The following is a 25,820-nucleotide window of genomic DNA, read 5'->3' as shown; positions in this document are numbered from 1 at the left end:
TGAACACTCGTAGGCAATAACCTAATTTAACGGGTTAAGTTAAAATTTAGAATAAAGCAATTTTAAAATGGAAAATGTTTAGTGATCTAAATTTTTGTGACTCGAATGTGTTAAAATGATGTCATTTTACACCTAAAATGACGTCATTTTGAATGTTTCAAGCTATATTTTTTCGGACCATCTAGTATTATTGGTTTAAAATTATGTCATTTTGTTTTAACCTTAGATATATTTGATTACCCTACGCAAATAAACCAAACATAAAATAGGCATCAATAAATAAGATTTTATAAAATTTATTAATAGAATATATATTTTATGTTTGATTTAATTTTTTTGGTTTATTTAGTAAAAAATAATAAGATTTAAAATATTTACAATTTCTAAATTTTTATTGCATAATGAAAAGATTATGTAACAATTTAATTAACCAAAAGAATTTAATTTTTCACAAATTATAAAAAAAATTAAAACAAAATAATTTTATAATTTATTTAATTATTTAAAAATTAATCATTTAAAAATTATAATTATAAAAATTAATTTATACTAATATAACCCAATGCTCTCTCCCCTTAACGCCTAAGGAACAACTAAAAAGACTCCGTAAACAATGACGAGCTGGACAATTGACTTTCCAAAGTAACAGTTTTTCAGTGACGGCAGGAATGATTATGGAAACGAAACAAAAGTTTATTGGGTTAAATTGTCAATAGAAAAATGGGTCCAATTTGTTTTAAGAGGTAGAATAGAAGGGATTAATAGTGAGAAAATTGTTAGTGAGAAAATTAATAAAATTGTGTTTGTTTTTATAGTGAGGGGATTAGTAAAATTGTGTTTATTTTGATAGTAAGGGAATTGTTAAATTATTTTTATATAAAATAAATATCAAATAATAAAACAAATAAAATTATGATTTTTACTTAACAAAAAATATAAAACCATTAAACATTAATGTTTAAAAACAAATGCTCAACAAGTTAAAAAAAATAAAAATAAAAATAAAAAAATGCGTTGACCAGTTGACCGGCCAGATTTCTGGCCAGACGTCCGATAATACCCAATCCGAACGGACTAATTTGCCAATATCATCTCTCACTCCGGATTGCTAATACCCTTGCCAAGGCCCATCCATAGTCCTTTTAGACTACGAATCTGGACCTCCCAAACCAAAATAAACAGGCTCTATCTTTACTGTTCATTTATCACAGCCTAGAGTGGAGTATGATAGCTAAAAACAAACTGCCCCTTAACGCCTAAGGAACAACTCAAAAGACTTCGGAGACGATGACGAGTTGGACTATTGACTTTTCAAAGTAGCAGCTTTTCAGTGACGGCAGGGTTGATTATGGAAACAAAACAAAGTTTATTGGGTTAAATTGTCAATAGAAAAAATGATGGGCTTAGATTGAAAATAAGGTAAATTGTAGGGGCATTAGTGCAAATGCGGCTTTCTTTTTTTTTCTCTATCATTCTTTCTCAAAATCCAGCTTTCATTGTTTTTTAAAAAAATGAAAAAATAAATATTAAAACGATATTTTTAAAAATTAAAGAAATTATTTGTTCCCTTCAAAAAATTAAAATTATATTAAAATGGAGAGTTTTTTCATTTTTTTAAAAAAAATTCACTAAATTAGATTTTAATATTTTAGAAAAAAATTAAAAATAAATTCTAAAAGCAAATTAAACATAAACTTGGACTTATGTTGTGGACATATAAACATCAATTTTCATGTCTTCAGATACAATCCATAAAGGTTTGTCCAATCTTTGTACATAAATCTTTGTAAGGTTTTCACATTGTTTTAGCAGTTCTTCTGCTTCCAGAATCAATTTGCCCATTTGTGTTGCACAAAAATACTAGCAACTTGATGAATCATTAATAAAGATTCTTCTGTCTTGCATAATGAATTAAAGATAAAAGAAATAAAGAAAGAGGAAGAATAACAAGACCAAAAAAAAAAAAGAATTGAACATCTAGGTGCATCTTTTGTGCATTGCATACGACTTCACAATAAAATTAATCTTTACCTCTCATCAAAGAAAGGGAAAAATAAGATCTACCATACTCAAATGGGAAAATGATCAAATTGCCACCATTTTTTCCTTTTTGAAGGAGTTAAAAAATACTGTGATAGTTGATGTTACTTTATTTTCATTGCAACAAGACTAGTCAACGGTTTAAGTTCAAAACTAAAATTCAGAACCTTTTTTATATCACCAAAACATATAGTAAAATACTTTTTGTTCTTTTACTTGCTTAATAATTATTTCAAAATAAAGGAATTAATTATGAATATTCATATGTAAGAGGTGATATAAAATGATAACAAAAAAATAAATTATATATAATATCTCATTAAATTTAAATAGTACTGATGGGGCAAGGCCCAGAAGGGCCCAACCCCATGGTTGCTATAGGTTTTTCAAACAATTATTTGATTAGTTATCATAAAGCCTGGTAGAACAGGCCTAAGAGCACTCATAGTGAAATGGCCATAGCCGACGGCAAGCAGGTGGCAGCCAATGAGACAACATAAATAGACAAGGAAATGATTAATAAGAGATATAAGCAACTTCTGAGGAACGTTTTGGTAACAAGCAATTCACTCTCTCTCTCTCTACTCTCAACCTTCTCTAAACTGTTATTTTGATCATATTCTCATCTAATTTGGTCGTCGGAGAGTCCGTAGAAAGTAACCACCCCCATTTCAGAACCTTTTTACTGGACTTGTTGCAGGTGTGATTAGGAAAACGAAAGGCAACCATCCTCTGGAGCGCTTGGATCAATCCAACTCATATCCTACCGACCAAACTGCATTATCTAGTACTAATATAAATGTTATCATTTTAAACTACATATTTCAAAATTACGCATTTTGTTATAATTTTAAAACAAACCTAAACTGATGATTTACCACATCACAATAAAGCTAAAAAAAATTATGTTATGAACATATAAATCAAACACATAATGAACACATGATACACATTTATAGAAAAGATTTTATAGCATTAATCCATGAAATTTACTTCTAAAAAATCTTATCAATCTATAGGAGTGTAAAAATGACCCGCAGCCCATGGGTGGTTCAAAACTTGCCTGTGGCCCGAGGTGTCCCGGCCCGATTAGGCCCGGGTTCGAGCCCAGTCCGAGACTCTAGGCTTGGCTTGGCCCGGTTCATCAGCCCGCTCATGGCCCACTCAAAGCCCAATCCGAGGCTTGGTCCGCCGAAACCCAATGTTATTTTTGATGGAAAAAAATAAAATTTTGGCAAAAAGAATAGAAATTTTTTTTTTTAAAAAAAATATTTAAGCCTTGTCCAAACCCGAGTCCCTGCCCAGGTCCACCAGCCCTGTCTGAATACCCCCTAGGCCTAATTTCCTAACCTATGGGCCGGCCCAAATTTTAACAGGAACCCGAGAGACCCGACATGGGCTGACCCAGGCCCGGGCCCGGTGAACCGAGCCGGGCCAAATTTACACCCGTTGTATCCAATTCCATACCAATTTCCGTGTTTATGAGCCTATGTTTTATAAGTACATTGGCTTATTTACTTATAAATCATATGTCAAAAAGTTAACAATTTATGTCTATACCAATTATGTTTATGGGGTCATTTCGCAATTCGTTATTTTAGTCTAAAAGATTTCAACTCATATAACAAATCAAAAATTTATTTTTATTTATTTTATTTTTTATATGTTTTTTTTATGAAAAATAAAAGAATCCTTCTTAAATGCATTGATTTTTTTTGTTAAAAAAAAATTCATTACAAAAAAAATTCATCTAATATTTTAGACAAATAATCACTAAAAAAATATAAAAAAAAAAAAAAATCTATTCGAAACCCTTGAAATAAATATGAACAAAAAAATTCTATTTTTTTTAAAAAAATATAACTTCTAAAGGTACTTGGGATATTTACTTTTTAAAATATATATATATATATATATGCAATATTTTTTTAATCAAACAGGTTCAATTTTTTTTCACAATATCAAAATTGCACAAAATAAAATTATAATTTATTTATTTATTTTTGTATGAACAAACAATCTAAAAATTTAAGTGATACCAAAAGGGTATCATATTTTGGCCTTCTTTTAAGGAGATGGTTGAATTAAAATAATTCATTAAAACACAAAATAGACTAAAATTTATATAATAAGATAAAATATCAAATCCAAACTATAATCATTTTATTTTTTCTTTCATAACCATCAAATCTACTATTAAAAAAAAAACTAATCAACTTCCTAAAAATAGTCCAAAAAAAAAAAAAAACTAAACACCCAATTAAAATAACCAACTCCTTAATGCTGTGTTTGGTTGGAGGATTTGAGAAGAAATTTGGAAAGGAAAAAAGAAAAAGTGTGTGAAACTATATGAAATTAAGACATATTTTATTTTCATTTCACTTACTTTTTTTATTTTTCTTTTTAAATTTCTCCTTAAATCTTCCAATCAAACACACAACATAGCATAAGGCGTCCCTTGAGGCGTCTCAAAAGAACCAGATTTAAAAACCATTAATAGAGAATCAAGAGGGCCTTTTTATACAAGTAGTGGGACGGTCTCTGGTAATTGCGTTGTTGAGCTTTTTCACAAGAGCCCGTTTTCAATTTGGTCTCTATCTCTCCATTCTAGAGAGAGAAGAGTCTCCTGTAGAGAGAGAAAGCAGAAAAGAGAGCTTTCTCTTGTCGTCTTCCTCAATTGTCGTCCTGCGTTTTGATTAAACAAACCACACACCAAATTGTCCACACTTGTGTTTTTGTCTCTTTACATTTCATATATACAACAATTAACCAAAAAATTGAGTTTCAATTTTCAAAAGTTTGGTTGTCTCAAATGTCTTCTGATCTCTTTCTACTTGATGGGTATTTCTTATCTGATCCATTCTCACCTTTCACTGACTCACCCCCCATTGATATCATCCAAACAATCTCAGACAACAACAACAGCAGCAACCCAATTCTTCAAAACCCACTTCATGAATCCAATTCTTGGGACCAAATTGCCCCTTCAATCTTCTCATCTTCACCTCCAAGTGACCAATTGGAAAATCTCTCACTCTGCCAAACAACCCATTTGCAAGATGTTTCAAATTTCTCTGCTTTGGAAGTGAAAACAGAGGAGTGTCAATGTCAAGTCCCTCTTCAATCTCCTTGTGCTTATGGGTATCAACAGTCCTTCGGGGCTCACAGCTATGGATGTGCTGAGAATGTTTTGGTGAAGATGATGCAGAGGAGCTATAGCAGCAATTCTTTTGATGGAAAGCAACCCAGTCATCTTCTTCCTTTTCAACCTCGCTTTGATTCTCTCATGGAGTCTTCAATTTTTCAGCCTCAAGTCATGAGCTCTCCTGAAAACAACTTCTCCACTGGACTTATCAGAAGGGCTTCCAGCACTGGAGATTTACAGGTTACTTATTTTTTCTCTTTTTCATTTTTTCTCGAGGGTGTCCGGGAACTAGACACCCTACTAATCCCGCACATATGCAGTCCCTATTCCACATATACCAAATAATTATATATTCTACATATATTAGATAACAAGGCCTTTTTCTCTTCTTTTTTTATGTTCACAAATATATATCATGACATGAGTATGCGGGACGAGTACACGTAATTTTTGTGTCACATATTTCAAGTAATTATTGAGTGGATAGTGAAATTTAGGTTTGAGATTTTTGAATCCGTGACTTTTTACTGACCTGACCAACTGAATTACCTTGGATTGTGTGTAAATGTATATGTCTATTTATTTTTTTCCTAATTGTTGTTCAGAAGATCAAAACAAACCAAGCAAATCAGAGGTTATCATCAAGTCCATTAGCTACAGAGAGCTCATTCATGGAGGAAGCAAATTTCAAAGTGGGTCGTTACAGTGCAGAGGAAAGAAAAGAGAGAATTCATAGGTACAAAGCAAAGCGAACCCAGAGAAACTTCAACAAGACAATTAAGGTAAATATATAATTACCTAAAAAAATTAAGGTAAATATATTTTCAAAAAATAAATAATAAAAAAAAAACAATTTTTAATTGTCTAAATTAGACTTAAAAAAATTAAATTTTAAAATTTAATTTGTCCGTATGTGTTGGTGATGCCAGTATGCATGTCGGAAAACACTAGCGGACAATCGACCTAGGATACGTGGCAGATTTGCGCGCAACGATGAAACCGGAGAGATTCCTAAAGCTGCAAATTTGAATCGATATGAAGACGAAGATGATTTTTGGGTAAAATTTTTTTTTTTGCTATTCTTTTCAATGAACCATAAAATAAAGCAATTAGTGAACTTCCTGTTACTGAAAAAGACAAGTGGAGAGTGCAAAATCAAATGTTGTCTGTTTGGGTAATCTTTGTTTTATAGTTTTTTTTTTAATATTTATTTTTAAAAAATGCAAACAAATAGTGTCTATTTTGGTTTTTCAATTCTTTTAAAAATTTATACAATTTACTAAATTTTTGTCACTGCAAAAAAGTTGATTTTCATTGTTTTAAAAAGAAATATTCATTTCTCCTCTTATTCCTTCTGGCTATCATTGTTGATTTAACCTCTCAGCACTTGCATTCGGTTATCACCTCTTATAGAAATAGAAATCACCATCAATCACTATCTCTTATTGAAAACTATATTCAACAACTTTTAGTCACCATCTTCAACTGTCGACAATCATTTAGAGTCATCATTTCCCGTCCACTTCTCACACTTATTTTCAACAAATATGAACCAAATATACATATATATTTAAAAATATCAAATCAATAATATTTTCAAAAAAATAATTATAAATTAATGGTAAACTTATAAATATGTATAATTAAAGTTTTAAACTTTTTTATGAAACTGTAATTATTTTTTGAAAGTACTAATTTCATTTTTTCCTTTTTTTTCATCATTAAAAAAAATAAATATAAACTTGTTTAATATTTTTTGAAAACAACAATCAGTAAACTATAAATTTTACCAAACAACATTTATATGTTTGATATATATATATATATATATATGTATTGGAACTTATTGAACTTTTTTAATGTGATGTGAGGGTAGATTGAAGGGTTGAACGAAGAAGAAGAGGAAGGAACAGTGGGAAGAGGACAATTCTTCAACATTTCTGGTCCGACCCAGCCTCAGTACCATGGCTATTATTGAACATATATAATTGATGAAGCAATGAACCCTATTATATATATTATTCTGGAGTTCTAAAAAAAAAACAGAAAAAAAAAAGAAGGGTCTATTAGGATGTATAGGGCTGGACCACATGGGTCATGAATATAGCCTTTTATGAGCCAAAAAAAAAAAAAATCAGAAGGATTGATTAATGTCTGCCTGAATAACAGAATAATAAATGTAAGTGATGAGGTTGTAACTTTTTTTTAGCACTAGAAGCTGTGGTTTTTTATGATTCAAAAAAGCCTCAACCTTGTGGCACTCTTTGCATTTTGCTCTACTTCTTTTTCAAGTGTATATATATGTTTACATTGTAATCAAATAACAGCTCTCTTCATTTTGAATCATTCATGTTTCAATCAAGTTTCTTATTAGTTTGAGTAGAAATAGATCAGTTTGTTATAGAAAATTACCTTGATGTCACTAAAAAGTAAGCTTATTTTTTTGACTTTTTTTTTTTGTTGTCCTTCTTTTGATTTTTTTTTTAATTTCAAGTTATGTTTTTTAAGGTCTGCCTTCACCAAATGATTCTAAAATTGAATGAAAGTTTGAGTAACACATTAATTGAGATGCTCTGAACTAACCGAACATGGGGCAGTTACCACTCTAAGGTAGGTGAGTCTTTTGAACAGTTCATATTATAAAATTTGTCGAATATATTACCTATATAAAAAATCAAATTAATAAGATATCCATAACCATATAATTGGGTTTTTAATTATTTTTAAAAATATTATCAAAATTCTGTTAGCCATTTATTCTTTTACGAAAAATGTAATCTTGTTATAAGATTTCAAATATTTGATTAATTTGATTTTTTTATAAATAATTCACTCAATAAATTTTATAATATATACAGTTCAAATTATTAAAATAAATATCAAATCATTCCCCCCACCAACCCCATAACAGTTACTGCCATTGTAACCCCATGTCCCACACGTGGCTGAAAAGTTCTTACAACAAAACACTGGTACATATTGGTACGAATGCACAACGCAAAGAAGATCATGTTATGTCACGCTCGGATCAATCCTAGTAATCAATGGTCCAACACTCTATATATATTTAGAATTTTATCCAAAATAATGAATGTTTGGTCCAAATTTAATTTATATATTAACTCACGATATATCATTTGAATATCAACGCTTTATTTATTTTCTGGGTCAATTTCCTAATACTGAATTCTAGATACGTATACTTTTCCATAAAAGGTGGGGCTTGGTAATTAATTTTTTTAATATTCTCTTAATTTTTTAGGATTTACAAAAATTAAAAGATTTTTTTTAGAATTCCTGGTATTAAGATTTTATGACATAAAAGATATATAATATTTTTCATAATGTCTAAGGTCTCTCAAATCGATTCAGAAAAAATTCAATACGTGGAATTTCTCTGAACTTCCCAGATGAAAAATCTCAAAACCCAAGATATTGAATTGTGATTATGTTTCAATTTTAAATAACGAATGACAATCTCAATCAAGCAATTAAAGACAAATCAACAAAACGATTTAACGTGAAAAAATCACAATTGGAGTGTCTCTAACTGTGATAAAAAAATTACGTGCTAAAGTCACAAAACAATCCGCTAAGAAGACAAAAAAGAATTACACAAATTGTCACGACCCGCTCCCCGTACCCAAGGGTTAAGCATTGTGATGGCCAGTAACTGAGGTTACCTCCGGCCAATTCTAAAACAAATCAATAAACGCGAGCGAAAGTAATATTTAAATGAGGGTACCAAAATAATCATCAGAGTTTCTATTTTTATTACAAAATGTATTGACCAAAAAGATCGATATTTACATATAAAAAATATTATAAAAATGTTGTGTGTGTCTATTCTGCAGTCCCGCATCTAGGACTTTCCAAAGCTATTCCTGAATTGCATTATTTCCTGAAAATTTGTAAACAGCTATAAGCACATGGCAGAGTGAGAAACATTATACCAAGAGTATAAGGGACACAAAATAACCATGGATAGTTATGTAGCCAAAACATTTAAGATAACTTAGTCGGAATAAATAATCATTCAAGTAGCAAAACTAAGATTATGTAAATAAATAACCATAACCACGGTACTGAACAGAACAGAACAGAGGTCACAGAAGTGACAGTCAAAACAGAGGTACGGATTCAAGAGGTGGCTCGTACGAACTCTAGAGATGGCTCCCACAATAGTGTAGCACTTAGCTCCATACAACACTTTGCTCCGCACAAACAGAGGTCAATGGATCCATGACAAACAGAGGACCACAAAGTGGTCAAACAAAGGCCAATGGTTATTTAAGTCCCCCAAAGCGTGGGACTCCCGTGGTGGTACTTACAAAACAATATTTGTATATAAGATTATAGTCAAATATTCTTTAAAATATAAAGAAACATATCCATGGGTTTCATTTTAACAAATAGGGTTCAGAAATTAAACCACGTAACTGAAATATTAATATAGTTTATAATAATTTATAAAACATAACTTGTATAAAATAAATAATAGTAAGTCAAAACATACGTAAAATATATTATGGTGACTCAAGATATAATATAACTCACATTAACTTTAATTCCTCACCCTTTTTTTCTACTATCAAAAGCCCTCTCAGTTTCTACTATTTTTCCCATCCTTCTCTCTTTTCTTTCTCCTTCATTTCCCTCTTTCTTTCTTTCCTTCTCTCTTTTCCTTTCTTTCCCCCCAGTGAACCACCGCCTCCCTACTTATAAGAAGGGATGTACATACGTGGCCCGAATCTTCCAACAGATTCAATAATCAATTATAAAGATTCATTCTTATCTTTAATAGATATTTAAGATAATTACACTTTGACCCAATTTTTTTAATATAATTATATAAATAAATTAATTCCTAATTAAATTACGCTTTATCGTATACTAACAGTAAATTAATTATTTATTTTACTATCACGCCCATTATTATTATTATTTATTTATACTTTGACCCCTAAATTCACAATAATTATATTATTTTACAAAATTACATATACTAATACAAAATAAATCGTATATTTTTCTAACTGTGATTAAATAATATTAGCATAAATTTTACTGAATAGTTAAAAATCTGGGTTGTTACACAAGTGTACTCTCAATTATCTAACAAATCCACACCCGAATTAAACTGACCTAAATGTGCCTCTTCCAACACCATCTTCACTTCGGAATTGTCTTGTCCAACATTGAATCCACAACAGTGATGCTGAATCCATAACAATAAGTCACTCCGGAATCCACCAAAGCTTTAAAATCAAGTTTCCCAGAATCTACCGAAAAATAACTTTCTCTTTTGTGAATAAAGAAAACAAACAAACCATTGATGATGATGTTGATATGAAGTTCACAGATCTATTGATCACTCTTAAATCATCAAGGAAACACTCATAAAACTCCCTCCAATATAAAACAATTTGTATCTTGTTCCTCTCTAAAAATGTGGGCAGGTCAAACCCTAGAAACAGTGAACGATGCACTTTATAGAAAACAGGATCGCGCAGACTATTCGAGCGCACATTTCACCGCTCAAGCGGTATGACTAAAAGCGATGCGAAACATATACTTTGACTGCTCAAGCGGTAAAACTTTCTTCCCAGAAGTTCAAACGCTCTGCAAAAGTACTAGATGATCTTCCTCGTACTTAGTCAGCGAAGTGGCAAACATGAAAGATTAAGATCACAAACTCCTCTGTATAGACACAATTCGGATTAGATTCGCATCTAAACATTCATAGCTTCACTGTTATAAAAGAGCGAATAAAATTATAACTGAAAGAAATTTTGTCATACGGGATTGCCAATTACAAAAACCTAACAACAAAGAAATTCTCTCAGAAAAATTCCCTCCAAACTAGAGAAATTCGCCTCATTACGTGTAGAGAATTGCTTTGGGTTCAAACCACAGAAAAGTAAAATTTCTCTGAATTCAAGCAAAAGAATTCAGATAAAATTGAAGATAGCGTTTGGTAGAGTTTTAGAATTATGATTTGATAATAGAGTTGTATTTTGAGTTTGTGAGTTTTGAAATTATGATTTGAGTGTAAAAAATTTGTTTGGTTAAGAGTTTTGAAAATAGTTTTAAATTGAGTTTGAAATTTTTGATGTGACATATGATATTTGATTCAAAAACTTATAACTCATAACCAAACACACAACCCAAAATTCTATGCAAAACTCATAAAAAAAATTTAAAAATTCTAAAAATATCTTTTATTTAAAATATAAAAAACAACAAGTGCCAATTGCCAAAAAAAAAAAAAAAAAAAAACTGTTCTGGTCCACCTGCCAAATGTCCGAGGGGATGTCTGGGAGGATGACCGGGCAGACGTGTTTTTAAAAGTGAGTGTGAAATCAATTTTTGAAAATTCTAACCAAACACAACACTCAAACCAAGATGTGGAATCACGTTTCCAAAGCTCCACCAAACACAGCCGAATCTGGCTTTGTTCACAAATTTCTCTGACTTTGTTCAAAAGAAAATTGAAATTTCTCTGACTTTGTTCACAGAGAATTTTTCTGACTTTCTTCACAAATTTCTCTATGAAGAAAGCCTATAACAACCCCGAACTATGATTAGCCACTAAAACATGATTAAGAATGCATAATGAGTAATTAAGATGAAACTTTAAATTAATTGCATGTGTAATGCATTATTTGTGTTTATATCTGTCTGCTATAGGCATATCTGTTTGTGTTTCTATTTTGTTCTGCGAATTGAAGGCCTTATCGGCATCTAATCACAAAATTGGCTTGGTATATGTGTTATTTGAAATTTTTAGAATTTTATGGTAGATTTAATTAAAATTCAATTCGTAATCAAATAATTAGATTAAATAAGTATAAATTGATTAGGCTAAGCTAGATTAATTAGTGGACCCTATATAAGGCTAATGTTAAGCCTTAGACCACTTTACATACTCTCATTTCTCATCTTCTTGCCTTCAAACGTGAAGTGAGAAGGACTAAGAGAGAATTGAGTTCAAACAAATGATTTAGCTTGGAAATTCAAGGATTTGGCTTGGACCCTTAGTGAATTCACCATCTAGAGCTTAATTGCGAAATTGAGGTAAGGATTCAACACTTAGATTATATAATTATGATATCTAGACTATGAATTCTAGGGGGATTAAGTTGAATTATGCAAGAAATGAGCTAGTGAGTAGAAAAGATGAACATTTCATACATGCATGGGCATTTCATGGATTTGGAGTTTTGATTTCAACAAATTCTCACATGCGAGGACCTATTTTTGTTCAATTATGGGAGCTCATTGTGGTTTTGCATTTTAACACTCCATTTGTACATGTTTTGAAGGTTAAAGTTTTTGACAACATATGCATGTTATGTATGCATATTTTCAAGTGTGGTTTTGAAAAATTCACTTGCTTTTGGGCCTTGATTTTGTGTAATGAACCTTAATTCATGATGTTTTATCAGTTTACATGTGTTTCCTCAAGTTTTTAGCCCAAAAAATCATAATTTGCAGCTTTGAATTTGAGTTTTGAACTTAGAAGAGCAATCTGCAAATTCCAGATTATGTCTCTCTGCTCGGGCGACAGAACCTCAGCTCGAGCGACCACTCTAAATTTGGCACCTTCGCTCGAACGATCAAAAGTTGGCTTGAGCGTAAAATGCATGCTCCCAAAAGCTTACAATTTTTGCAGACCGCTCAAGCAACAAGAGTTGCGCTCGAGTAAAGACCTCAGTCTCATGCTCGAGCGACCATTGAGCGTGCGTTGAGCGGAAAAAAAATCAAGCAACTAGTACTTTTGTAGAGTTTACAGACCACTCGAGTGGCCGAAACTGAGCTCGAGCAACCACTCACATTTTTTAACCTCCGCTTAAGCGAAGAAAGTTGCGCTCGAGCGAAGACCCTGTTTTCAGCAATTTGACAAAGTGTTTTCAAATGCATTCTGGTATCTTCATTCCATCCTAGGCATTCCTGGCCATAATTAAGACATAGTAATGAGGACAAAGACTAGAAACACACTAAGAATGAAATGAAATAAATTGACTACTCTGAATGTGTGTTTTAATACATGTATCTGTTATGTTTGTGTAGGTCACTCATCGTAAACCATCTCGTTTGTCTGCTTTGTTTGTCTGCTTTCGGAGCCATCTATGAGTAATAACTTAGTAAAGCTATGTTCAACTTTATTTATTTTCTATATGATGAAATAATAGCTGTTTTCTAAAATGTTATATTCTGTATAATGAATGATTGTCCAATTTCTAACACGTATTTGTGGCATCCTTAGTATCATGTGATATCTGTTAGCTGGTACCAAGTAACGAAGGTTCCATCATGAAACTTAATATATCTACAATCTATTACCCGTACCGGAGGCTTCATCATGGAGCTCAACAAATCAATTATTTGTTACCCGGATCCAGAGGTTCCTTTATAGAACTAGTTACTCATAACCACCATCTGTTCTGTGTCTGTTCTGTTAGCATTAATGGATGTACCACGTATGATTAAGTATGAACTCTGATTTGTATATATGAATATGAATTTGTTTCTGATATGAACTCTGATTTCCGAATCTAATATGGGACATCATTCAATTAAAACCCTTTACTCTGTTATTATTCACTGGGCTTTTGCTCACTATTTATATTATGTATGTAGGTGATCGAACGCGTGACTAGGCTCATTGATGATTGCCTAGAACTTGTTTCGTCAACCAAACCTTGTGCCTCCCGAGGAGGTTCCGAAAGTCATGTGGTCATGTTTTGTAAATATATAAGACTTGTTTTCTTTTGGTATATGAGCAAGTTTTCTGTTTATCTGTATATTGTGCTAAGTCCCCTTTTGACTTTATCTATGTAAATGGGTGACGTAAGACTACTGTTTTTATGACGTCACATGTATATATATAAGTTTTTGAAATTTATGTCCCACATATGTTAGCTAGAGATGTGCGCGAAGCGGGTTAGTGCAGTTTTGGGGAAAAATAGAAACTGTACAGCGGGTGGCGGATTGATAAAAGTGGCATTAGAATTTGTCATTTTTCTTATCAAAAACCAGCGGTTCGGTTGGCAAATAATGACGGATTTTCCTTGGCGGTTCGGGCGGATTAGCAGTTTATAAAAAATATAATTCAAATTATAAAACTTGAATGAAAGAGTAAAACAATCTAATTTATAAATTAATTAAAATAGTCAAAATTAAAATATTGACTAATATCACTATTAATCCATGGAAAATCTTTCCTACAAAATGCACCATTTACAAGCTACTGACAACTAAATAAAGCATGGCCAACAAGCAAAATTATTTATAAAACATCAAATCTAATTTAAAGAAAAAATTCATGACTTTTTTACTTCATATAAAGGAAAATAAAGGTCTCAACTCAATTCTAATTTAAGATTTTGTTCAGGCCCAAGGCTTAGAAAAAGCTAAAGAAAATAAATAATTTTCACCCCAAAACTGTTGAAGAATTATGAAAAGCATAATTAGTAGGTAATGGACTCGAAAATTATTCTTTATTTCTGAACTGAACAAAGAATAATTAGAAGAAGAGCACCTTCTTCTAAGGTTCCTTCACCCACATGAAGGTGGGTTTGAGTCCAAAAACAAACATTTTACGCAAACAGAGCCTAATGCCCCAGATTGATTATACCAACAAGAAGCTGTCTTTTCTGCATTATGTTACTTGTTGTTCATATTCATTTCAAGAAGATGTCTTTTCTGCATTTTAGGTTGCACTCCCAAAACACCCATTTTGACCATGTGTGTTCGCATCTCATAATAGATCTATAGAAGGATATCCAAGCTCATAACAGAAACCAGCAGAGAGAGAGAGAGAGAGAGAGAGAGAGCAGAGCCACATACCGACGAGCAGAGAGTAGGGACGATGAGGGTAGTGCCAATCGACAAGGTAAGGAGGAGGAACAAGAACAGAGAGCAGCGGCGATGATGAATGAGATGAGATGTTTGGGTGTCAATTAGGCTTGATTAAGAAATTATTGTGTGTGTCTGTGAGTGTATGTACATTTGGTGTGAGTATATGTAATCTTACGGGCCGGGTTGGCTTATTAGGCGAGTTGGCCTTTTCAAACCGCCACCCGCGCCGACCCGCCACTGTTGGAAGCTTAACCTGCCTGCTAGAAATGAAAAAATACGCGGTTTGGCGCGGTTCGAAGCTATTCGGAGCGGTTTTGGCAATATTATGCACAACCCTAATGTCAATATAACTCAATGGACTATGTATATTTTTTATATTTGCTTCCATAGCCCCTTATTATGTGATAAACTATTCATAGGCCTTTGATAACTTAAGGATTACTAGCCAGTTACAACACTAAACCTATAGAGGTGGGTTTGAGTTGTGACAGAGCCTTTGTCTTAGCTTATCCAATAATTCTACTCCAAAACAATTCAACAATTCACATGAACTAAATATCTCAACTCAACCTTAAGTTGAAAAGTAATCAAACAACAAATAATTGAACTAAAACACAAAAATGGACAACACATAAACCTAACCCAATGATTCCTCCAATGCAGTCATAGAATTGTTCCATCTCTCTAAATGTCTTGAGCAATATTCTCAACGCCTCAATCTCTTCACCTTCAACCTTCTTCCCTAATCCCTTCTCACAATTGACATCCAACTTGAGAGACTATATGAGTGCTTGCGTAGTATCAATATCGAAGCGATTGGGGAAAACTCGAGATTAAATCGTTGCTTTGAAAAGTTTGATCGTCGTTCATCGCCTTTTCTCTGATGGTAACCCTGTGTTTCAGCAAGAGATCATGTACGCGACTCGTAGAAGGACTTGATTAGTGAACATGTCAGATTTTTTAGACGAAGTGCCTTGAATTCGTGGGACCCTTCGAATTTTGTGAGGACTTATGCTCTGTATTTGGACCAAAAATTGGAGTTGATTTTGTATGAGAGGAAGCAAAGTGGTGGTGGTTCTGAGATTGAGATGAATGGATCAACGGATGAGCGATCGCGATCGCCATTGAATCGGGCTTACGAGTATGATTACAATGAGTTTAGAGACGAACTGGGTTATGGAAATTATGGGATGAGACGATCGAGATCGTCTAGGGATGTGAGGGAGACTTCGCGGGAGTAGTTTAGACAGAGAGAGAGAGAGAGAAATGAGGTTTGATTGGAGAGAGTCAAAATTCTCTGTGATAAATGAGTGTGAAGTTGAGGGACTTTAGACATCATAAAATAATATTGTGGATCTTTTCCATTACTAAAAATGGTAAAGGGACCTTAGACTAATTTTTTCAAAAAATTGATGTGTTCGATAATTATCGTCTTATTTCTTTCTTTCTTTCTTTCTTTTTTAATTTTATTTTTATTTTTTATATTATGAAGAATCTCAAGCTTTTATTTTCTACTGAAAAATTACCATATTGCCTTCACTGTAGAATAATTGTTAACATAACCAAAGTGACATGTTAGAATTTATCAAAATATCTTTTAACAGTTTTGTTGGCATTCTCAAAATATATATATATATATATATATATATTTGTATGAGGAAGTTTTTTTTAGCCAAACCAAACTGCTCTTTTTTAAAAAATAAAAAATAAAAAGAAATAAGAAAAAAATTACTTATCTAGAGATTGTCAAATTAATTTTAAATTACTATAAGCTGTTTTGTTAGGAAAATAATTTATGAGTAGAATATTTAAACATTAACACATTTAGGATGATGTAAAAATGATATTTTTATAATTATCCATCACAAAAATAAATATTTTGATTTAAAATAAAAATATTATATTTTTCTATATAATTTTTTTTTTTGCTTATATAACATTACCTGTTTTGTTATGGTGGTAACTAGGACGGTATAAAATATCATTTAATCTGCTAAAATTACACTAATTCGTATTAATCTACATGTTCTATCCGCTAACCGTGAATTAAATTTTAAATTTTATAATCTACTTTTGAAATTGTTCCATTTCATTATAGTTAATACATATATATTTATTAACCAATGTGGGGACATATGTTTTGAATAAACAACACGTGGCTAATGTGGCACCGAAGTGCCAGTCGAGGTGCCACGTGTCCTAGTCATGACGCCGAGATGATCTCGGCTAGGCCGAGGTTATCTGCGGAGATACCGAAATTCAGGATAAACGGATAAGCTATAAGAGTCCTAGAATGGGGGAGGACCTCAGTCTAGATAAGGATAAAACTGTTAGGGAGTTTATCTTTATCTATTGGAGAGTTCCGGGTGAGCATTGAGCCAGAGTCCATTGAAGTTAGGCTTCTACAAGCATCAGGTTAGTGCTGGCTATAAAAGTAAGGTACCCTCGTGGGTCTAAGGTACGCTTATTGTATTTTGACTAATGAGTAAAGGCACTATTTGCTATCTTTGAGAGATAATTGAGTACTGACTTTATCGTCGGAGTGCCCCCGGGTAGACGAATCACTGGTGGAGCCTTATCTTTCTGTGACAGGTCGTTCGGGCGCAATCTATTCTGCCAGTGTTTTCTAGCTGAGTACCTGTTTGGCAGTGTGGTCAGAAATCAACACACACAATTTGGCGCCATCTGTGGGAAAGAAAAGAAAATAGATGGCCAATGACGGAGAGAAAGAGAAGATCGAGGACGACATCCCTACTGGAAGTGGTAAACACATTGACCCTAACGAGGAGGATGATAACTGCAACAAAGAAAGTCGGGACAAGAATCCCGGAGAGAAAGGCCTCGGCCAAGAGGGAGACCGAGGTGGGTATTATAACGAGGACGACCTCCAGGTATGGAAAGACAGATGCCTGCGGAGGAACGGCGAGATGAAGGAAATGGAGAACAAATTGGCGGACCTGCAATCGGTTGTCAATTTCATGATGCAGAATAACGTCATGCAGCCACCGTTTCTGTTACAAGATACGCTGATTCCAGCAGCCAAGAAAGATGCCCAGAAAGGGGGGCAGAAAACAGTTCCTGCAATCCCTCAGCACGACAGGACCAAGGAACATTCTCACCAGCCTTCACGGGAGGTCGGGCGAGGAGAATCGATGAAGGAAGAGTCTCGAAAAACACATCGTACCAAAGAAGCCTACACCAAAGAACATTTGAATGTTCAAGGAAAGGAGCTCTGTTTCGACATTACTAATGGAGGGAGGTCCAAGAGGACTCAAAATGACACCTGGAGTAGTGCACCGAAAAGGCTAAAATTCGTTGACAGCCGAGCTCTTAGACGGACCAATGAGGATTTAACATATTACCTCCAGAGGAAGTGACAAGATGCCGAGGTAACCTCCCCGGTCAAGCCGAGAACACCATTTTCGGTAGAATTGGACAAATTTGAGGCCTTGAAAAGGTTCTACATACCGAGATTCTAGATATACGACGGTAAGTCTGACCCCAATTTTCACGTCGGCTTATACCTGAACTCAATAGCACTGTAAACCAGGAACGAGCCGTTGCTCTGCAAGGAGTTCCCCTCATTCTTTGGGGAAATCGCATTAGACTAGTTTCACAAGTTGCCGAAAAAAACTGTGAAAAACTGGAAAGACCTAGCCGAGATATTCGTGGCCCGATTTGTGACAAACAAACTACAGCCGTTGAGGGTAGACTCCCTGATAGCTTTGAGAATTGGCAATGATGAAAGCCTTAGTGTCACGACCCAAACCCGGTACCCAAAGGTTTAATGTCGTAACAAGATAAATAAAATAAAATAAAGTGATTCGGATAATTCTGTAGTTACAGCGCAAGCAGATAAATTAAATAAATTAAAATAAATAACTGGGTACCAACCGTTTACTTAAAAGGTAATTAAACATAGTCATTGGAGCTTCACTGTATTACAAGAGTTTAATAATAGAAGACAGAAATCTTTAAATAAAAAAACAAAAAAAAACATAGCGATTCATTTTCCATCTTGATCCCGCTAAACCTCGTCACCTGAAAAGGGTAACAGCTATAAGCACATAGCAGAGTGAGAAATATTATACTATGAGGGCAGGAAATGGCCATGGATATTTATTTAAACTAAAACATTATAAATTGAGTTAAGTTAAATACACAATTTAGTTAAGTGCCAGAAACTGAAATAATCACTATAACCACGGTACATCACTAAGTGACTAGCACTATACTGGTCAATGGATCCATGACAAACACTGGGCCACAAAGTGGTCAATCACTAAGCCAATGGTTATTTAAGTCCCCCAAGGCATGGGACTCCCGTGGTGGTATTCACAAAACATATTTTCACATAAGGTTATAGCCAATTATTCTTTAAAATAAAAACAAACATATCCATGGGTTTCCTTTTAAGCAAATAGGGTTCAGAAATAAAACCAGGTAACTGAAACTATTGTAAAACATAACTTTTATTAATATACTAATAAAATATAACTTGTATAAAATAGATTTTGGTAAGTCAAAACATAAATAAAATACATTTTGGTAACTCAAGGTATAATATAACTCATCTTAATAGTGACCCTTAGCCGTATTCCACTAACCCAACTTATTTACGTACCTCTCCCTCTCTCTTTTCTTTCCTTTTCTTTCTTTTCTTTTTCCTTTCTTTCCTCACTGATTTCCAATCATTCTTATGCTTCTGTTCAACTCTTCCCAATTTATAGCGAAGTAGAAATGCCCCGAGGCCGACGCGTGGCGATCTAATCCAATTTCATAATCCACTCCGATCTCCTTCATTAAAACTTAGATTGTCATTTATCTATTAAACATATATATATATATATATATAAGATATTTACATTTTAACCCAGATTCTTAATATTATTATATAATTAAATTAATTCTTAATTAAATTACATTCTATCATATATCAATGGAAAATTAAATATTTATTTTACTACCACACTCATTATTATTATTATTATTATTATTATTATTATTATTATTATTATTATTATAATATTATTATTATTTATTCCCTTTTTTTTTACTTTAATTTGTATTATAAATTTTATATTTGTGTTAATTTAGCCTTAAATAATAATCCCTAATTAATAACCCAACGTCATTTTATACATTTATTCATTTAATAATCTATCATCACGTGCAACCATAATTATATATAAATAAAAATATTTATGTGGACTTGACTAAACGTTCGGGGTGTCACATTTCTCCCCTTCTAAACAGAAGTTTGTCCTCAAACTTGACGTACCTTAACCTTCGAAGAGGTGCGGGTATTTAGCTCGTATTTGTGCTTCGGTTTCCCAAGTAGCTTCTTCTATGTGATGATTTTGCCATAAGACCTTTACCAACGGTATGGTCTTATTTCGGAGAACTTGATTACGATGATCGAGAATTTGCACTGGTTGTTCTTCGTAGGTGAGATCTTCTCGAACCTCCAAGTTCTCATAATCGATGACATGTTCTGGATCTCGAAGATACCGTCGGAGCATTGAAACGTGAAACACGTTGTGGATATTAGATAGCTCAGGAGGTAGTGCAAGGCGATAGGCTACAGGACCAATTCTTTCCAGTATCTCGAATGGCCCGATGTAACGTGGGTTTAGTTTCCCGCATTTTCTGAACCAGATTACTCCTCTTGTTGGGGAGATTTTGAGAAACACATGGTCCCCTACTTGAAATTCCAAGTCTCGTCTTCGAGTATCTGCATAACTTTTCTGGCGGCTCTAAGCGGTGCGAATTCGCTGTTGAATGAGTTGGATTTTCTCACTAGTGACTTGCACGATTTCGGGGCCTAACAATTTCCTGTCCCCGACCTCCGTCCAGCACAGAGGTGATCGACATCTTCTTCCATATAGAGCTTCGTACGGCGCCATTCCAATGCTTGCCTGGTAGCTGTTGTTATAGGCGAATTCCACCAAAGGTAGGTGCTCATCCCAGTTACCCTTGAGGTCCAACACGCATACACGTAACATGTCTTCCAACGTTTGGATTGTTCTTTCGGATTGCCCATCGGTTTGCGGATGATAGGCCGTGCTAAATTTTAGTATAGTTCCCAAAGCTTCTTGTAATCTATTCTAGAAATGAGACACGAAACGAGGATCTCGGTCAGACACGATTGATACTGGGATACCATGCAACCGAACAATCTCCTTGATATATAAAGTGGCAAACTTATTTAGAGGGTACATGATTTTGATTGGTAGAAAGTGTGCTGACTTTGTTAATTGGTCTACTATAACCCATATTGCATCATTCTTTGAAAAAGATTGTGGTAGCCCGACCACGAAGTCCATAGTAATGTGTTCCCACTTCCATTCAGGAATAGGGAGTGGTTGCAATATTCCTGCAGGTCTCTGATGTTCCGCTTTAACTTGTTGACAACGTAGGCATTTGCAGACATGGCTTGCTATGTCTTTCTTCATTCCGGTCCACCAAAAGTATTCCTTCAAATCGTGATACATCTTCGTATTGCCAGGATGGATTGCAACCCTCGAGTTATGAGCTTCTACCAATATCCTTTTCTTGAGTTCTGGAAGGTCAGGTACGCAAATTCGATTTCGAAATTTTAGTATCCCATTGCTAATTATAAAGTCAGGATCAGGTGTGTTTCCTTATTCCTCGTACTTTTTCTTCAAAGTTTGTCTTCACATTGGCGGGCTCTAATTTCTTCCATAAACTCGGGTTCCACGATTATGTTGGTGAGCAATCCATGGATCTTGCGAGGAACGAGTGTACATGCCAAACTTTTGGTCGTTTTTCGACTTAGTGCGTCTGCTACTACATTAGCTTTGCCAGGATGATGATGAATCTCTATATCGTAGTCCTTCATGAATTCTAGCCATCGTCGTTGCCTCATATTCAATTCCTTCTGTATAAACAGATATTTGAGACTTTTGTGATCAGTGTAGATTTCGCAGGCTGCTCCATAGAGATAATGACGCCAGATTTTGAGGGCGAAGATCACCGTAGCCAATTCTAGATCATGAGTTGGATAGTTCCTTTCGTGAGTTTTTAGTTGGCGAGAGGCATAAGCAATGACCTTCCCATTTTGCATAAGAACGCAACCCAAACCATTGTATGAGGCATCGCTGTAAATTATAAACCCTTCTGCTTCCACGGGGAGCGCTAGTATTGGAGCCGTCACGAGTCTGTCCTTCAATTCTTGGAAGCAACGTTCCTGTTTGTCCGTCCATTCAAAGGGTGTGTTCTTTTGAGTTAGCTGCGTCAATGGTGAAGCTATCTTCGAGAAGTCTTGCACAAAGCACCGGTAGTAGCCGGCTAGGCCCAAGAAGCTTCGAATCTCGAATACATTAGTAGGTCGTGGCCAATCCACGATTGCTGCAACCTTTTGGGGATCAACTGAAATGCCATCTTTGTTAATGACGTGACCGAGGAAGTGTACACTAGTGATCCAGAATTCGCATTTCTTCAACTTGGCATAAAGTTTGTGATCACCTAATGTCTGTAGAACTTTTCGCAAGTGGTGTTCATGATCTTCTGGCGATTTAGAGTATATGAGAATGTCGTCTATGAAGACAATGACGAACTCGTCAAGATAGGGTTTGAACACTCGATTTATGAGGTCCATAAAGGCCGCTGGAGCATTGGTGACGCCAAATGGCATGACAAGGAACTCGTAGTGCCCATAACGGGTCCTAAAGGCAGTCTTTTCGATGCTTTCCGTTTTGATTTTTAGTTGATGGTAACTAGAACGCAAATCAATTTTTGAGAACACTTGGGCGCCTTGCAGTTGATCAAACAAGTCGTCGATTCATGGCAAGGGGTACCGATTTTTGATGGTGACTTTATTTAGTTCTCGATAGTCGATACATAACCTCATTGTACCATCTTTTTTCTTTACGAACAGCACCGGAGCTCCCCATGGTGAAGTACTTAGTCGAATGAAGCCTTTATTCAGTAATTCTTGGAGTTGAGTTTTTAGTTCTTTCAATTCTGCCATGGACATGCGGTAAGGGGTCTTTGAGGTTGGTTGGGTACCAGGTTGAGTTTCAATGGTGAACTCGATTTTCCGATCAACTAGGGTGCCAGGTCTTCAGGAAACATGTCCAGAAATTCTCGAACTACGGGGATCGCATCAAGTGTGAGGGTCTCTTGTTGAGTATCAATCACATAACAAATACAACCACAACAACCCTTTCTTAGCAGTCGTTGGGCTGTTATGAAGGATATAATACAGGGAGGGGAAGAGGCTCTAGTTCCTTCGAAGACAAGCTCGAGTTGGTTTGGTGACCTGAGGAACACCTTTTTGGCTTTGCAATCGATAGAGGCACGATTAGCAGCTATCCAATCCATTCCTAAGATTACATCAAAGGTACTAATGCCAAGGGGTATCAAGTCTACGTGTAAGGTTTCACCTTTTAAGGATACAGTGCAAGATTTGTACACATCAGTACTAAGGATGGAATTTCCAGAGGGAAAAGACACAGATAGTATGTATCCTAAGGGTTCGGGTATTGGCGTTAACTTGGTAGCAAAGTGTGGTGTAACAAAAGAATGGGTTGAACCAGAGTCAAAGAGAACATGGGCTAAGTGACCACAAATAGAGAGTGTACTTGACACAATATTTTCAGTAACTTCTGGGTTTCCAGGCACCAGGGCAAAAGCTCTTCCTTGGCGTTTTTGGTCTTTTCTCGCTCCTTCAGGTACTGCGGGTTTTCGGACTGGTTCAAAGGGGCGGACGAGCTTTGGACAATTTCTCAGTAAATGGCCAACATGGCCACATCTAAAGCATGCTCTCGTATCTTGACGGCATGGTCCCCAATGAGTCCTTCCACAGGTAGAGCAAGCTGGAATGATGCCACCTTTAGGATCTGTAGGACTTTGATTGCTTGGACCGGTTGAACTGGTTGTGCTTGTATTTATTCTCTTGGGAGGTGCGACACTGGGCCTTCGGTTATCTCTTTCCCAAAATCGCTTCCTCTGACTTGGCTCCCCAGATCGCAAAGCTTTAATTCCTTTTTCCGCAATGTACGCTCGATCTACCACCGCCGCATAAGTTGGTAGTTTTAGAACCTCCAGCCTGTCCTTAATTTCAGGATCCAACCTTGCTTCAAATTTTTTGGCTTTTCGGGCTTCTGTGGGAATGACATATGTCGCGAACCGTGCTAGCTGTGTGAACTTACTTTCATATTCGGCCACTGTCATGGTTCCTTGCCTTAGATGTATGAATTCTAACGCTTTTTGTTCCCGTAGTGAATCTGGAAAGCACTTTTCATAGAATACTTCTAAAAACCTCGCCCAAGTCACAATATCTTTCTTTTCCAAGGTAAGGAGCCACCATTCCTGTGCATCGTCTTTGAAGGTGAAGGTGGCAAAAGTCACCTTCTGTCTTTCTGTGCAAGGTAGCATGCGGAAGATTTTCTCCATGTCCCTGACCCAAGCCCCTGCTACTAGTGGGTTTGGACTGCCGATAAACGTGGTGGGTTTCAGATCTTGAAATTGTTTGATCGTAGTCGATCCTTCTCGTCTTTCTACTGTCCCATTGGTTATGCTGCTTTGCAAGGCCTGTAAAAAGTTGGTGATTGCCCTTTCCATGATCTGTTCCGTTGGGATGGTACCGCCGACTGATGATCCGTTTTCATTTCCTTCGTTGGCCATTACTACAAGGTAAAATGATGTAAACGTGATATCATATTGAAACAATTTTGATACAACGTCATATGTAACATATTAGTTCTATTATTACCACATTTGTATACATCATATTAGTTTTGCTATTAATATCACCACTTTCATATATAATATAATAACTTTACCATCATGTTAACATTACCACATATACATCACATTAATACCAGATACATCATTATTACCATATATAAGGTGTCAGTCTGGCAGTCACCAAATCAATATCTAATCCTACTAATACAAAAAGATTAGACTACTCATGGTCAGCTCACAAAAAGGGTCTTTTGGTCAGATATCTAAAATGACCCATTAGGCCACCAAGAGAACTGGCCTCAGAGAACTGGTCCATGAAACAACTCCGGAAACTCACTTTGCATGATGGACTCAAACTCCCACCCACTAAGCTCAACTCCGAAGCAGCTCCATACTATCTGAACCACGTAAACAGGAGCACCGAGATCATAACCCCAGAATTCCCGTCTAGTAATCCGTATCGGTGTCTCCAGGTATGATGCACCGTCGGTAAAGTCCACAACTGGGGTATAGACAATGTGCTGGGGAGGTGGTGTCGTTGTGCGAAGGTGGCTACTAGGATGTGCAGGTCCCCTCCTCTCTACAAAGCCTACGGGTAGAGGTGCGACCAGAAAATGTGGTGGTTCTATATCTGGAGCAAGACCAACAACGTGGGTTGGTCCTATGTACCTTTCGCGGGTGCTATCTCGGCTAAGTCTCCAGAATAATAAGTCCTCATCAGGGTCAGCCTGTAAGTAAACGGATCTTTCCATGAGATGGTCAAGTGTTGGATGGGCTTGCCTGACCAGACTCTCTGAGTCACCCCAGCCCTCTAACTGGTTCGGGAGGAGATGAGCTTCTGGGGCTCGTACCAGAATAGCTCCAATAGGTTTGCCATGTCCTACAACACAAGAAAACTTAGCCTAGACATATATATAACATGACTTATATGCGTTAGACATATCACATAATAATGCAAGTTTAATACATTTTTTTTTTTTTGGAAAATTATATAAAATTTTAAAAACTTGTACTATATATATATATATATATATTTTATTTATTCATTTAATTATTT

The 25,820-nt window shown here is 35.0% G+C and overlaps 2 protein-coding genes across 3 annotated transcripts; one reads left to right on the top strand and one right to left on the bottom strand.

The window, feature by feature from the left end:
* The first annotated feature begins 4,519 nt into the window (after positions 1 to 4,519).
* Positions 4,520 to 7,531, top strand: LOC114297732 (uncharacterized). 2 transcript variants are annotated; one of them, XM_028242199.2, is made up of 4 exons: positions 4,520 to 5,425; positions 5,791 to 5,967; positions 6,115 to 6,243; positions 7,062 to 7,531. In XM_028242199.2, exons 1-4 carry the CDS (start codon positions 4,853 to 4,855, stop codon positions 7,161 to 7,163), a joined length of 981 nt encoding a protein of 326 aa, XP_028098000.1. In that variant the 5' UTR covers positions 4,520 to 4,852; the 3' UTR covers positions 7,164 to 7,531. The 2 variants fall into 2 exon arrangements, with proteins under 2 accessions (XP_028098000.1, XP_028098001.1); XM_028242200.2 differs by having other exon boundaries at positions 4,561 to 5,425; positions 5,794 to 5,967.
* Positions 7,532 to 23,119: 15,588 nt separating this feature from the next.
* LOC145802868 (uncharacterized) lies at positions 23,120 to 24,247 on the bottom strand. Its single transcript, XM_082895666.1, has one exon. The coding sequence runs from the start codon at positions 24,245 to 24,247 to the stop codon at positions 23,120 to 23,122; it is 1,128 nt and encodes a 375-aa protein (XP_082751792.1).
* Positions 24,248 to 25,820: the final 1,573 nt, after the last annotated feature.

Source organism: Camellia sinensis, chromosome 11, assembly GCF_055761805.1.
Source record: "Camellia sinensis isolate YWXY chromosome 11, ASM5576180v1, whole genome shotgun sequence".
Lineage (NCBI taxonomy): Eukaryota > Viridiplantae > Streptophyta > Magnoliopsida > Ericales > Theaceae > Camellia > Camellia sinensis.
Note: the sequence above shows the minus strand (reverse complement) of the source record. Positions and strands in the feature narration are given on the sequence as shown.

What these genes read in the sequence shown, in the direction of transcription:
- LOC145802868 (XM_082895666.1), bottom strand. Translation starts at nt 24,247, where the DNA reads ATGACAGTGGCCGAATATGAAAGTAAGTTCACACAGCTAGCACGGTTC.
- LOC114297732 (XM_028242199.2), top strand. Translation starts at nt 4,853, where the DNA reads ATGTCTTCTGATCTCTTTCTACTTGATGGGTATTTCTTATCTGATCCA. An exon ending in CCAGCACTGGAGATTTACAG is followed by an intron (nt 5,426 to 5,790) that starts GTTACTTATTTT and finishes ATTGTTGTTCAG; the next exon opens with AAGATCAAAACAAACCAAGC. An exon ending in AAGACGAAGATGATTTTTGG is followed by an intron (nt 6,244 to 7,061) that starts GTAAAATTTTTT and finishes ATGTGAGGGTAG; the next exon opens with ATTGAAGGGTTGAACGAAGA.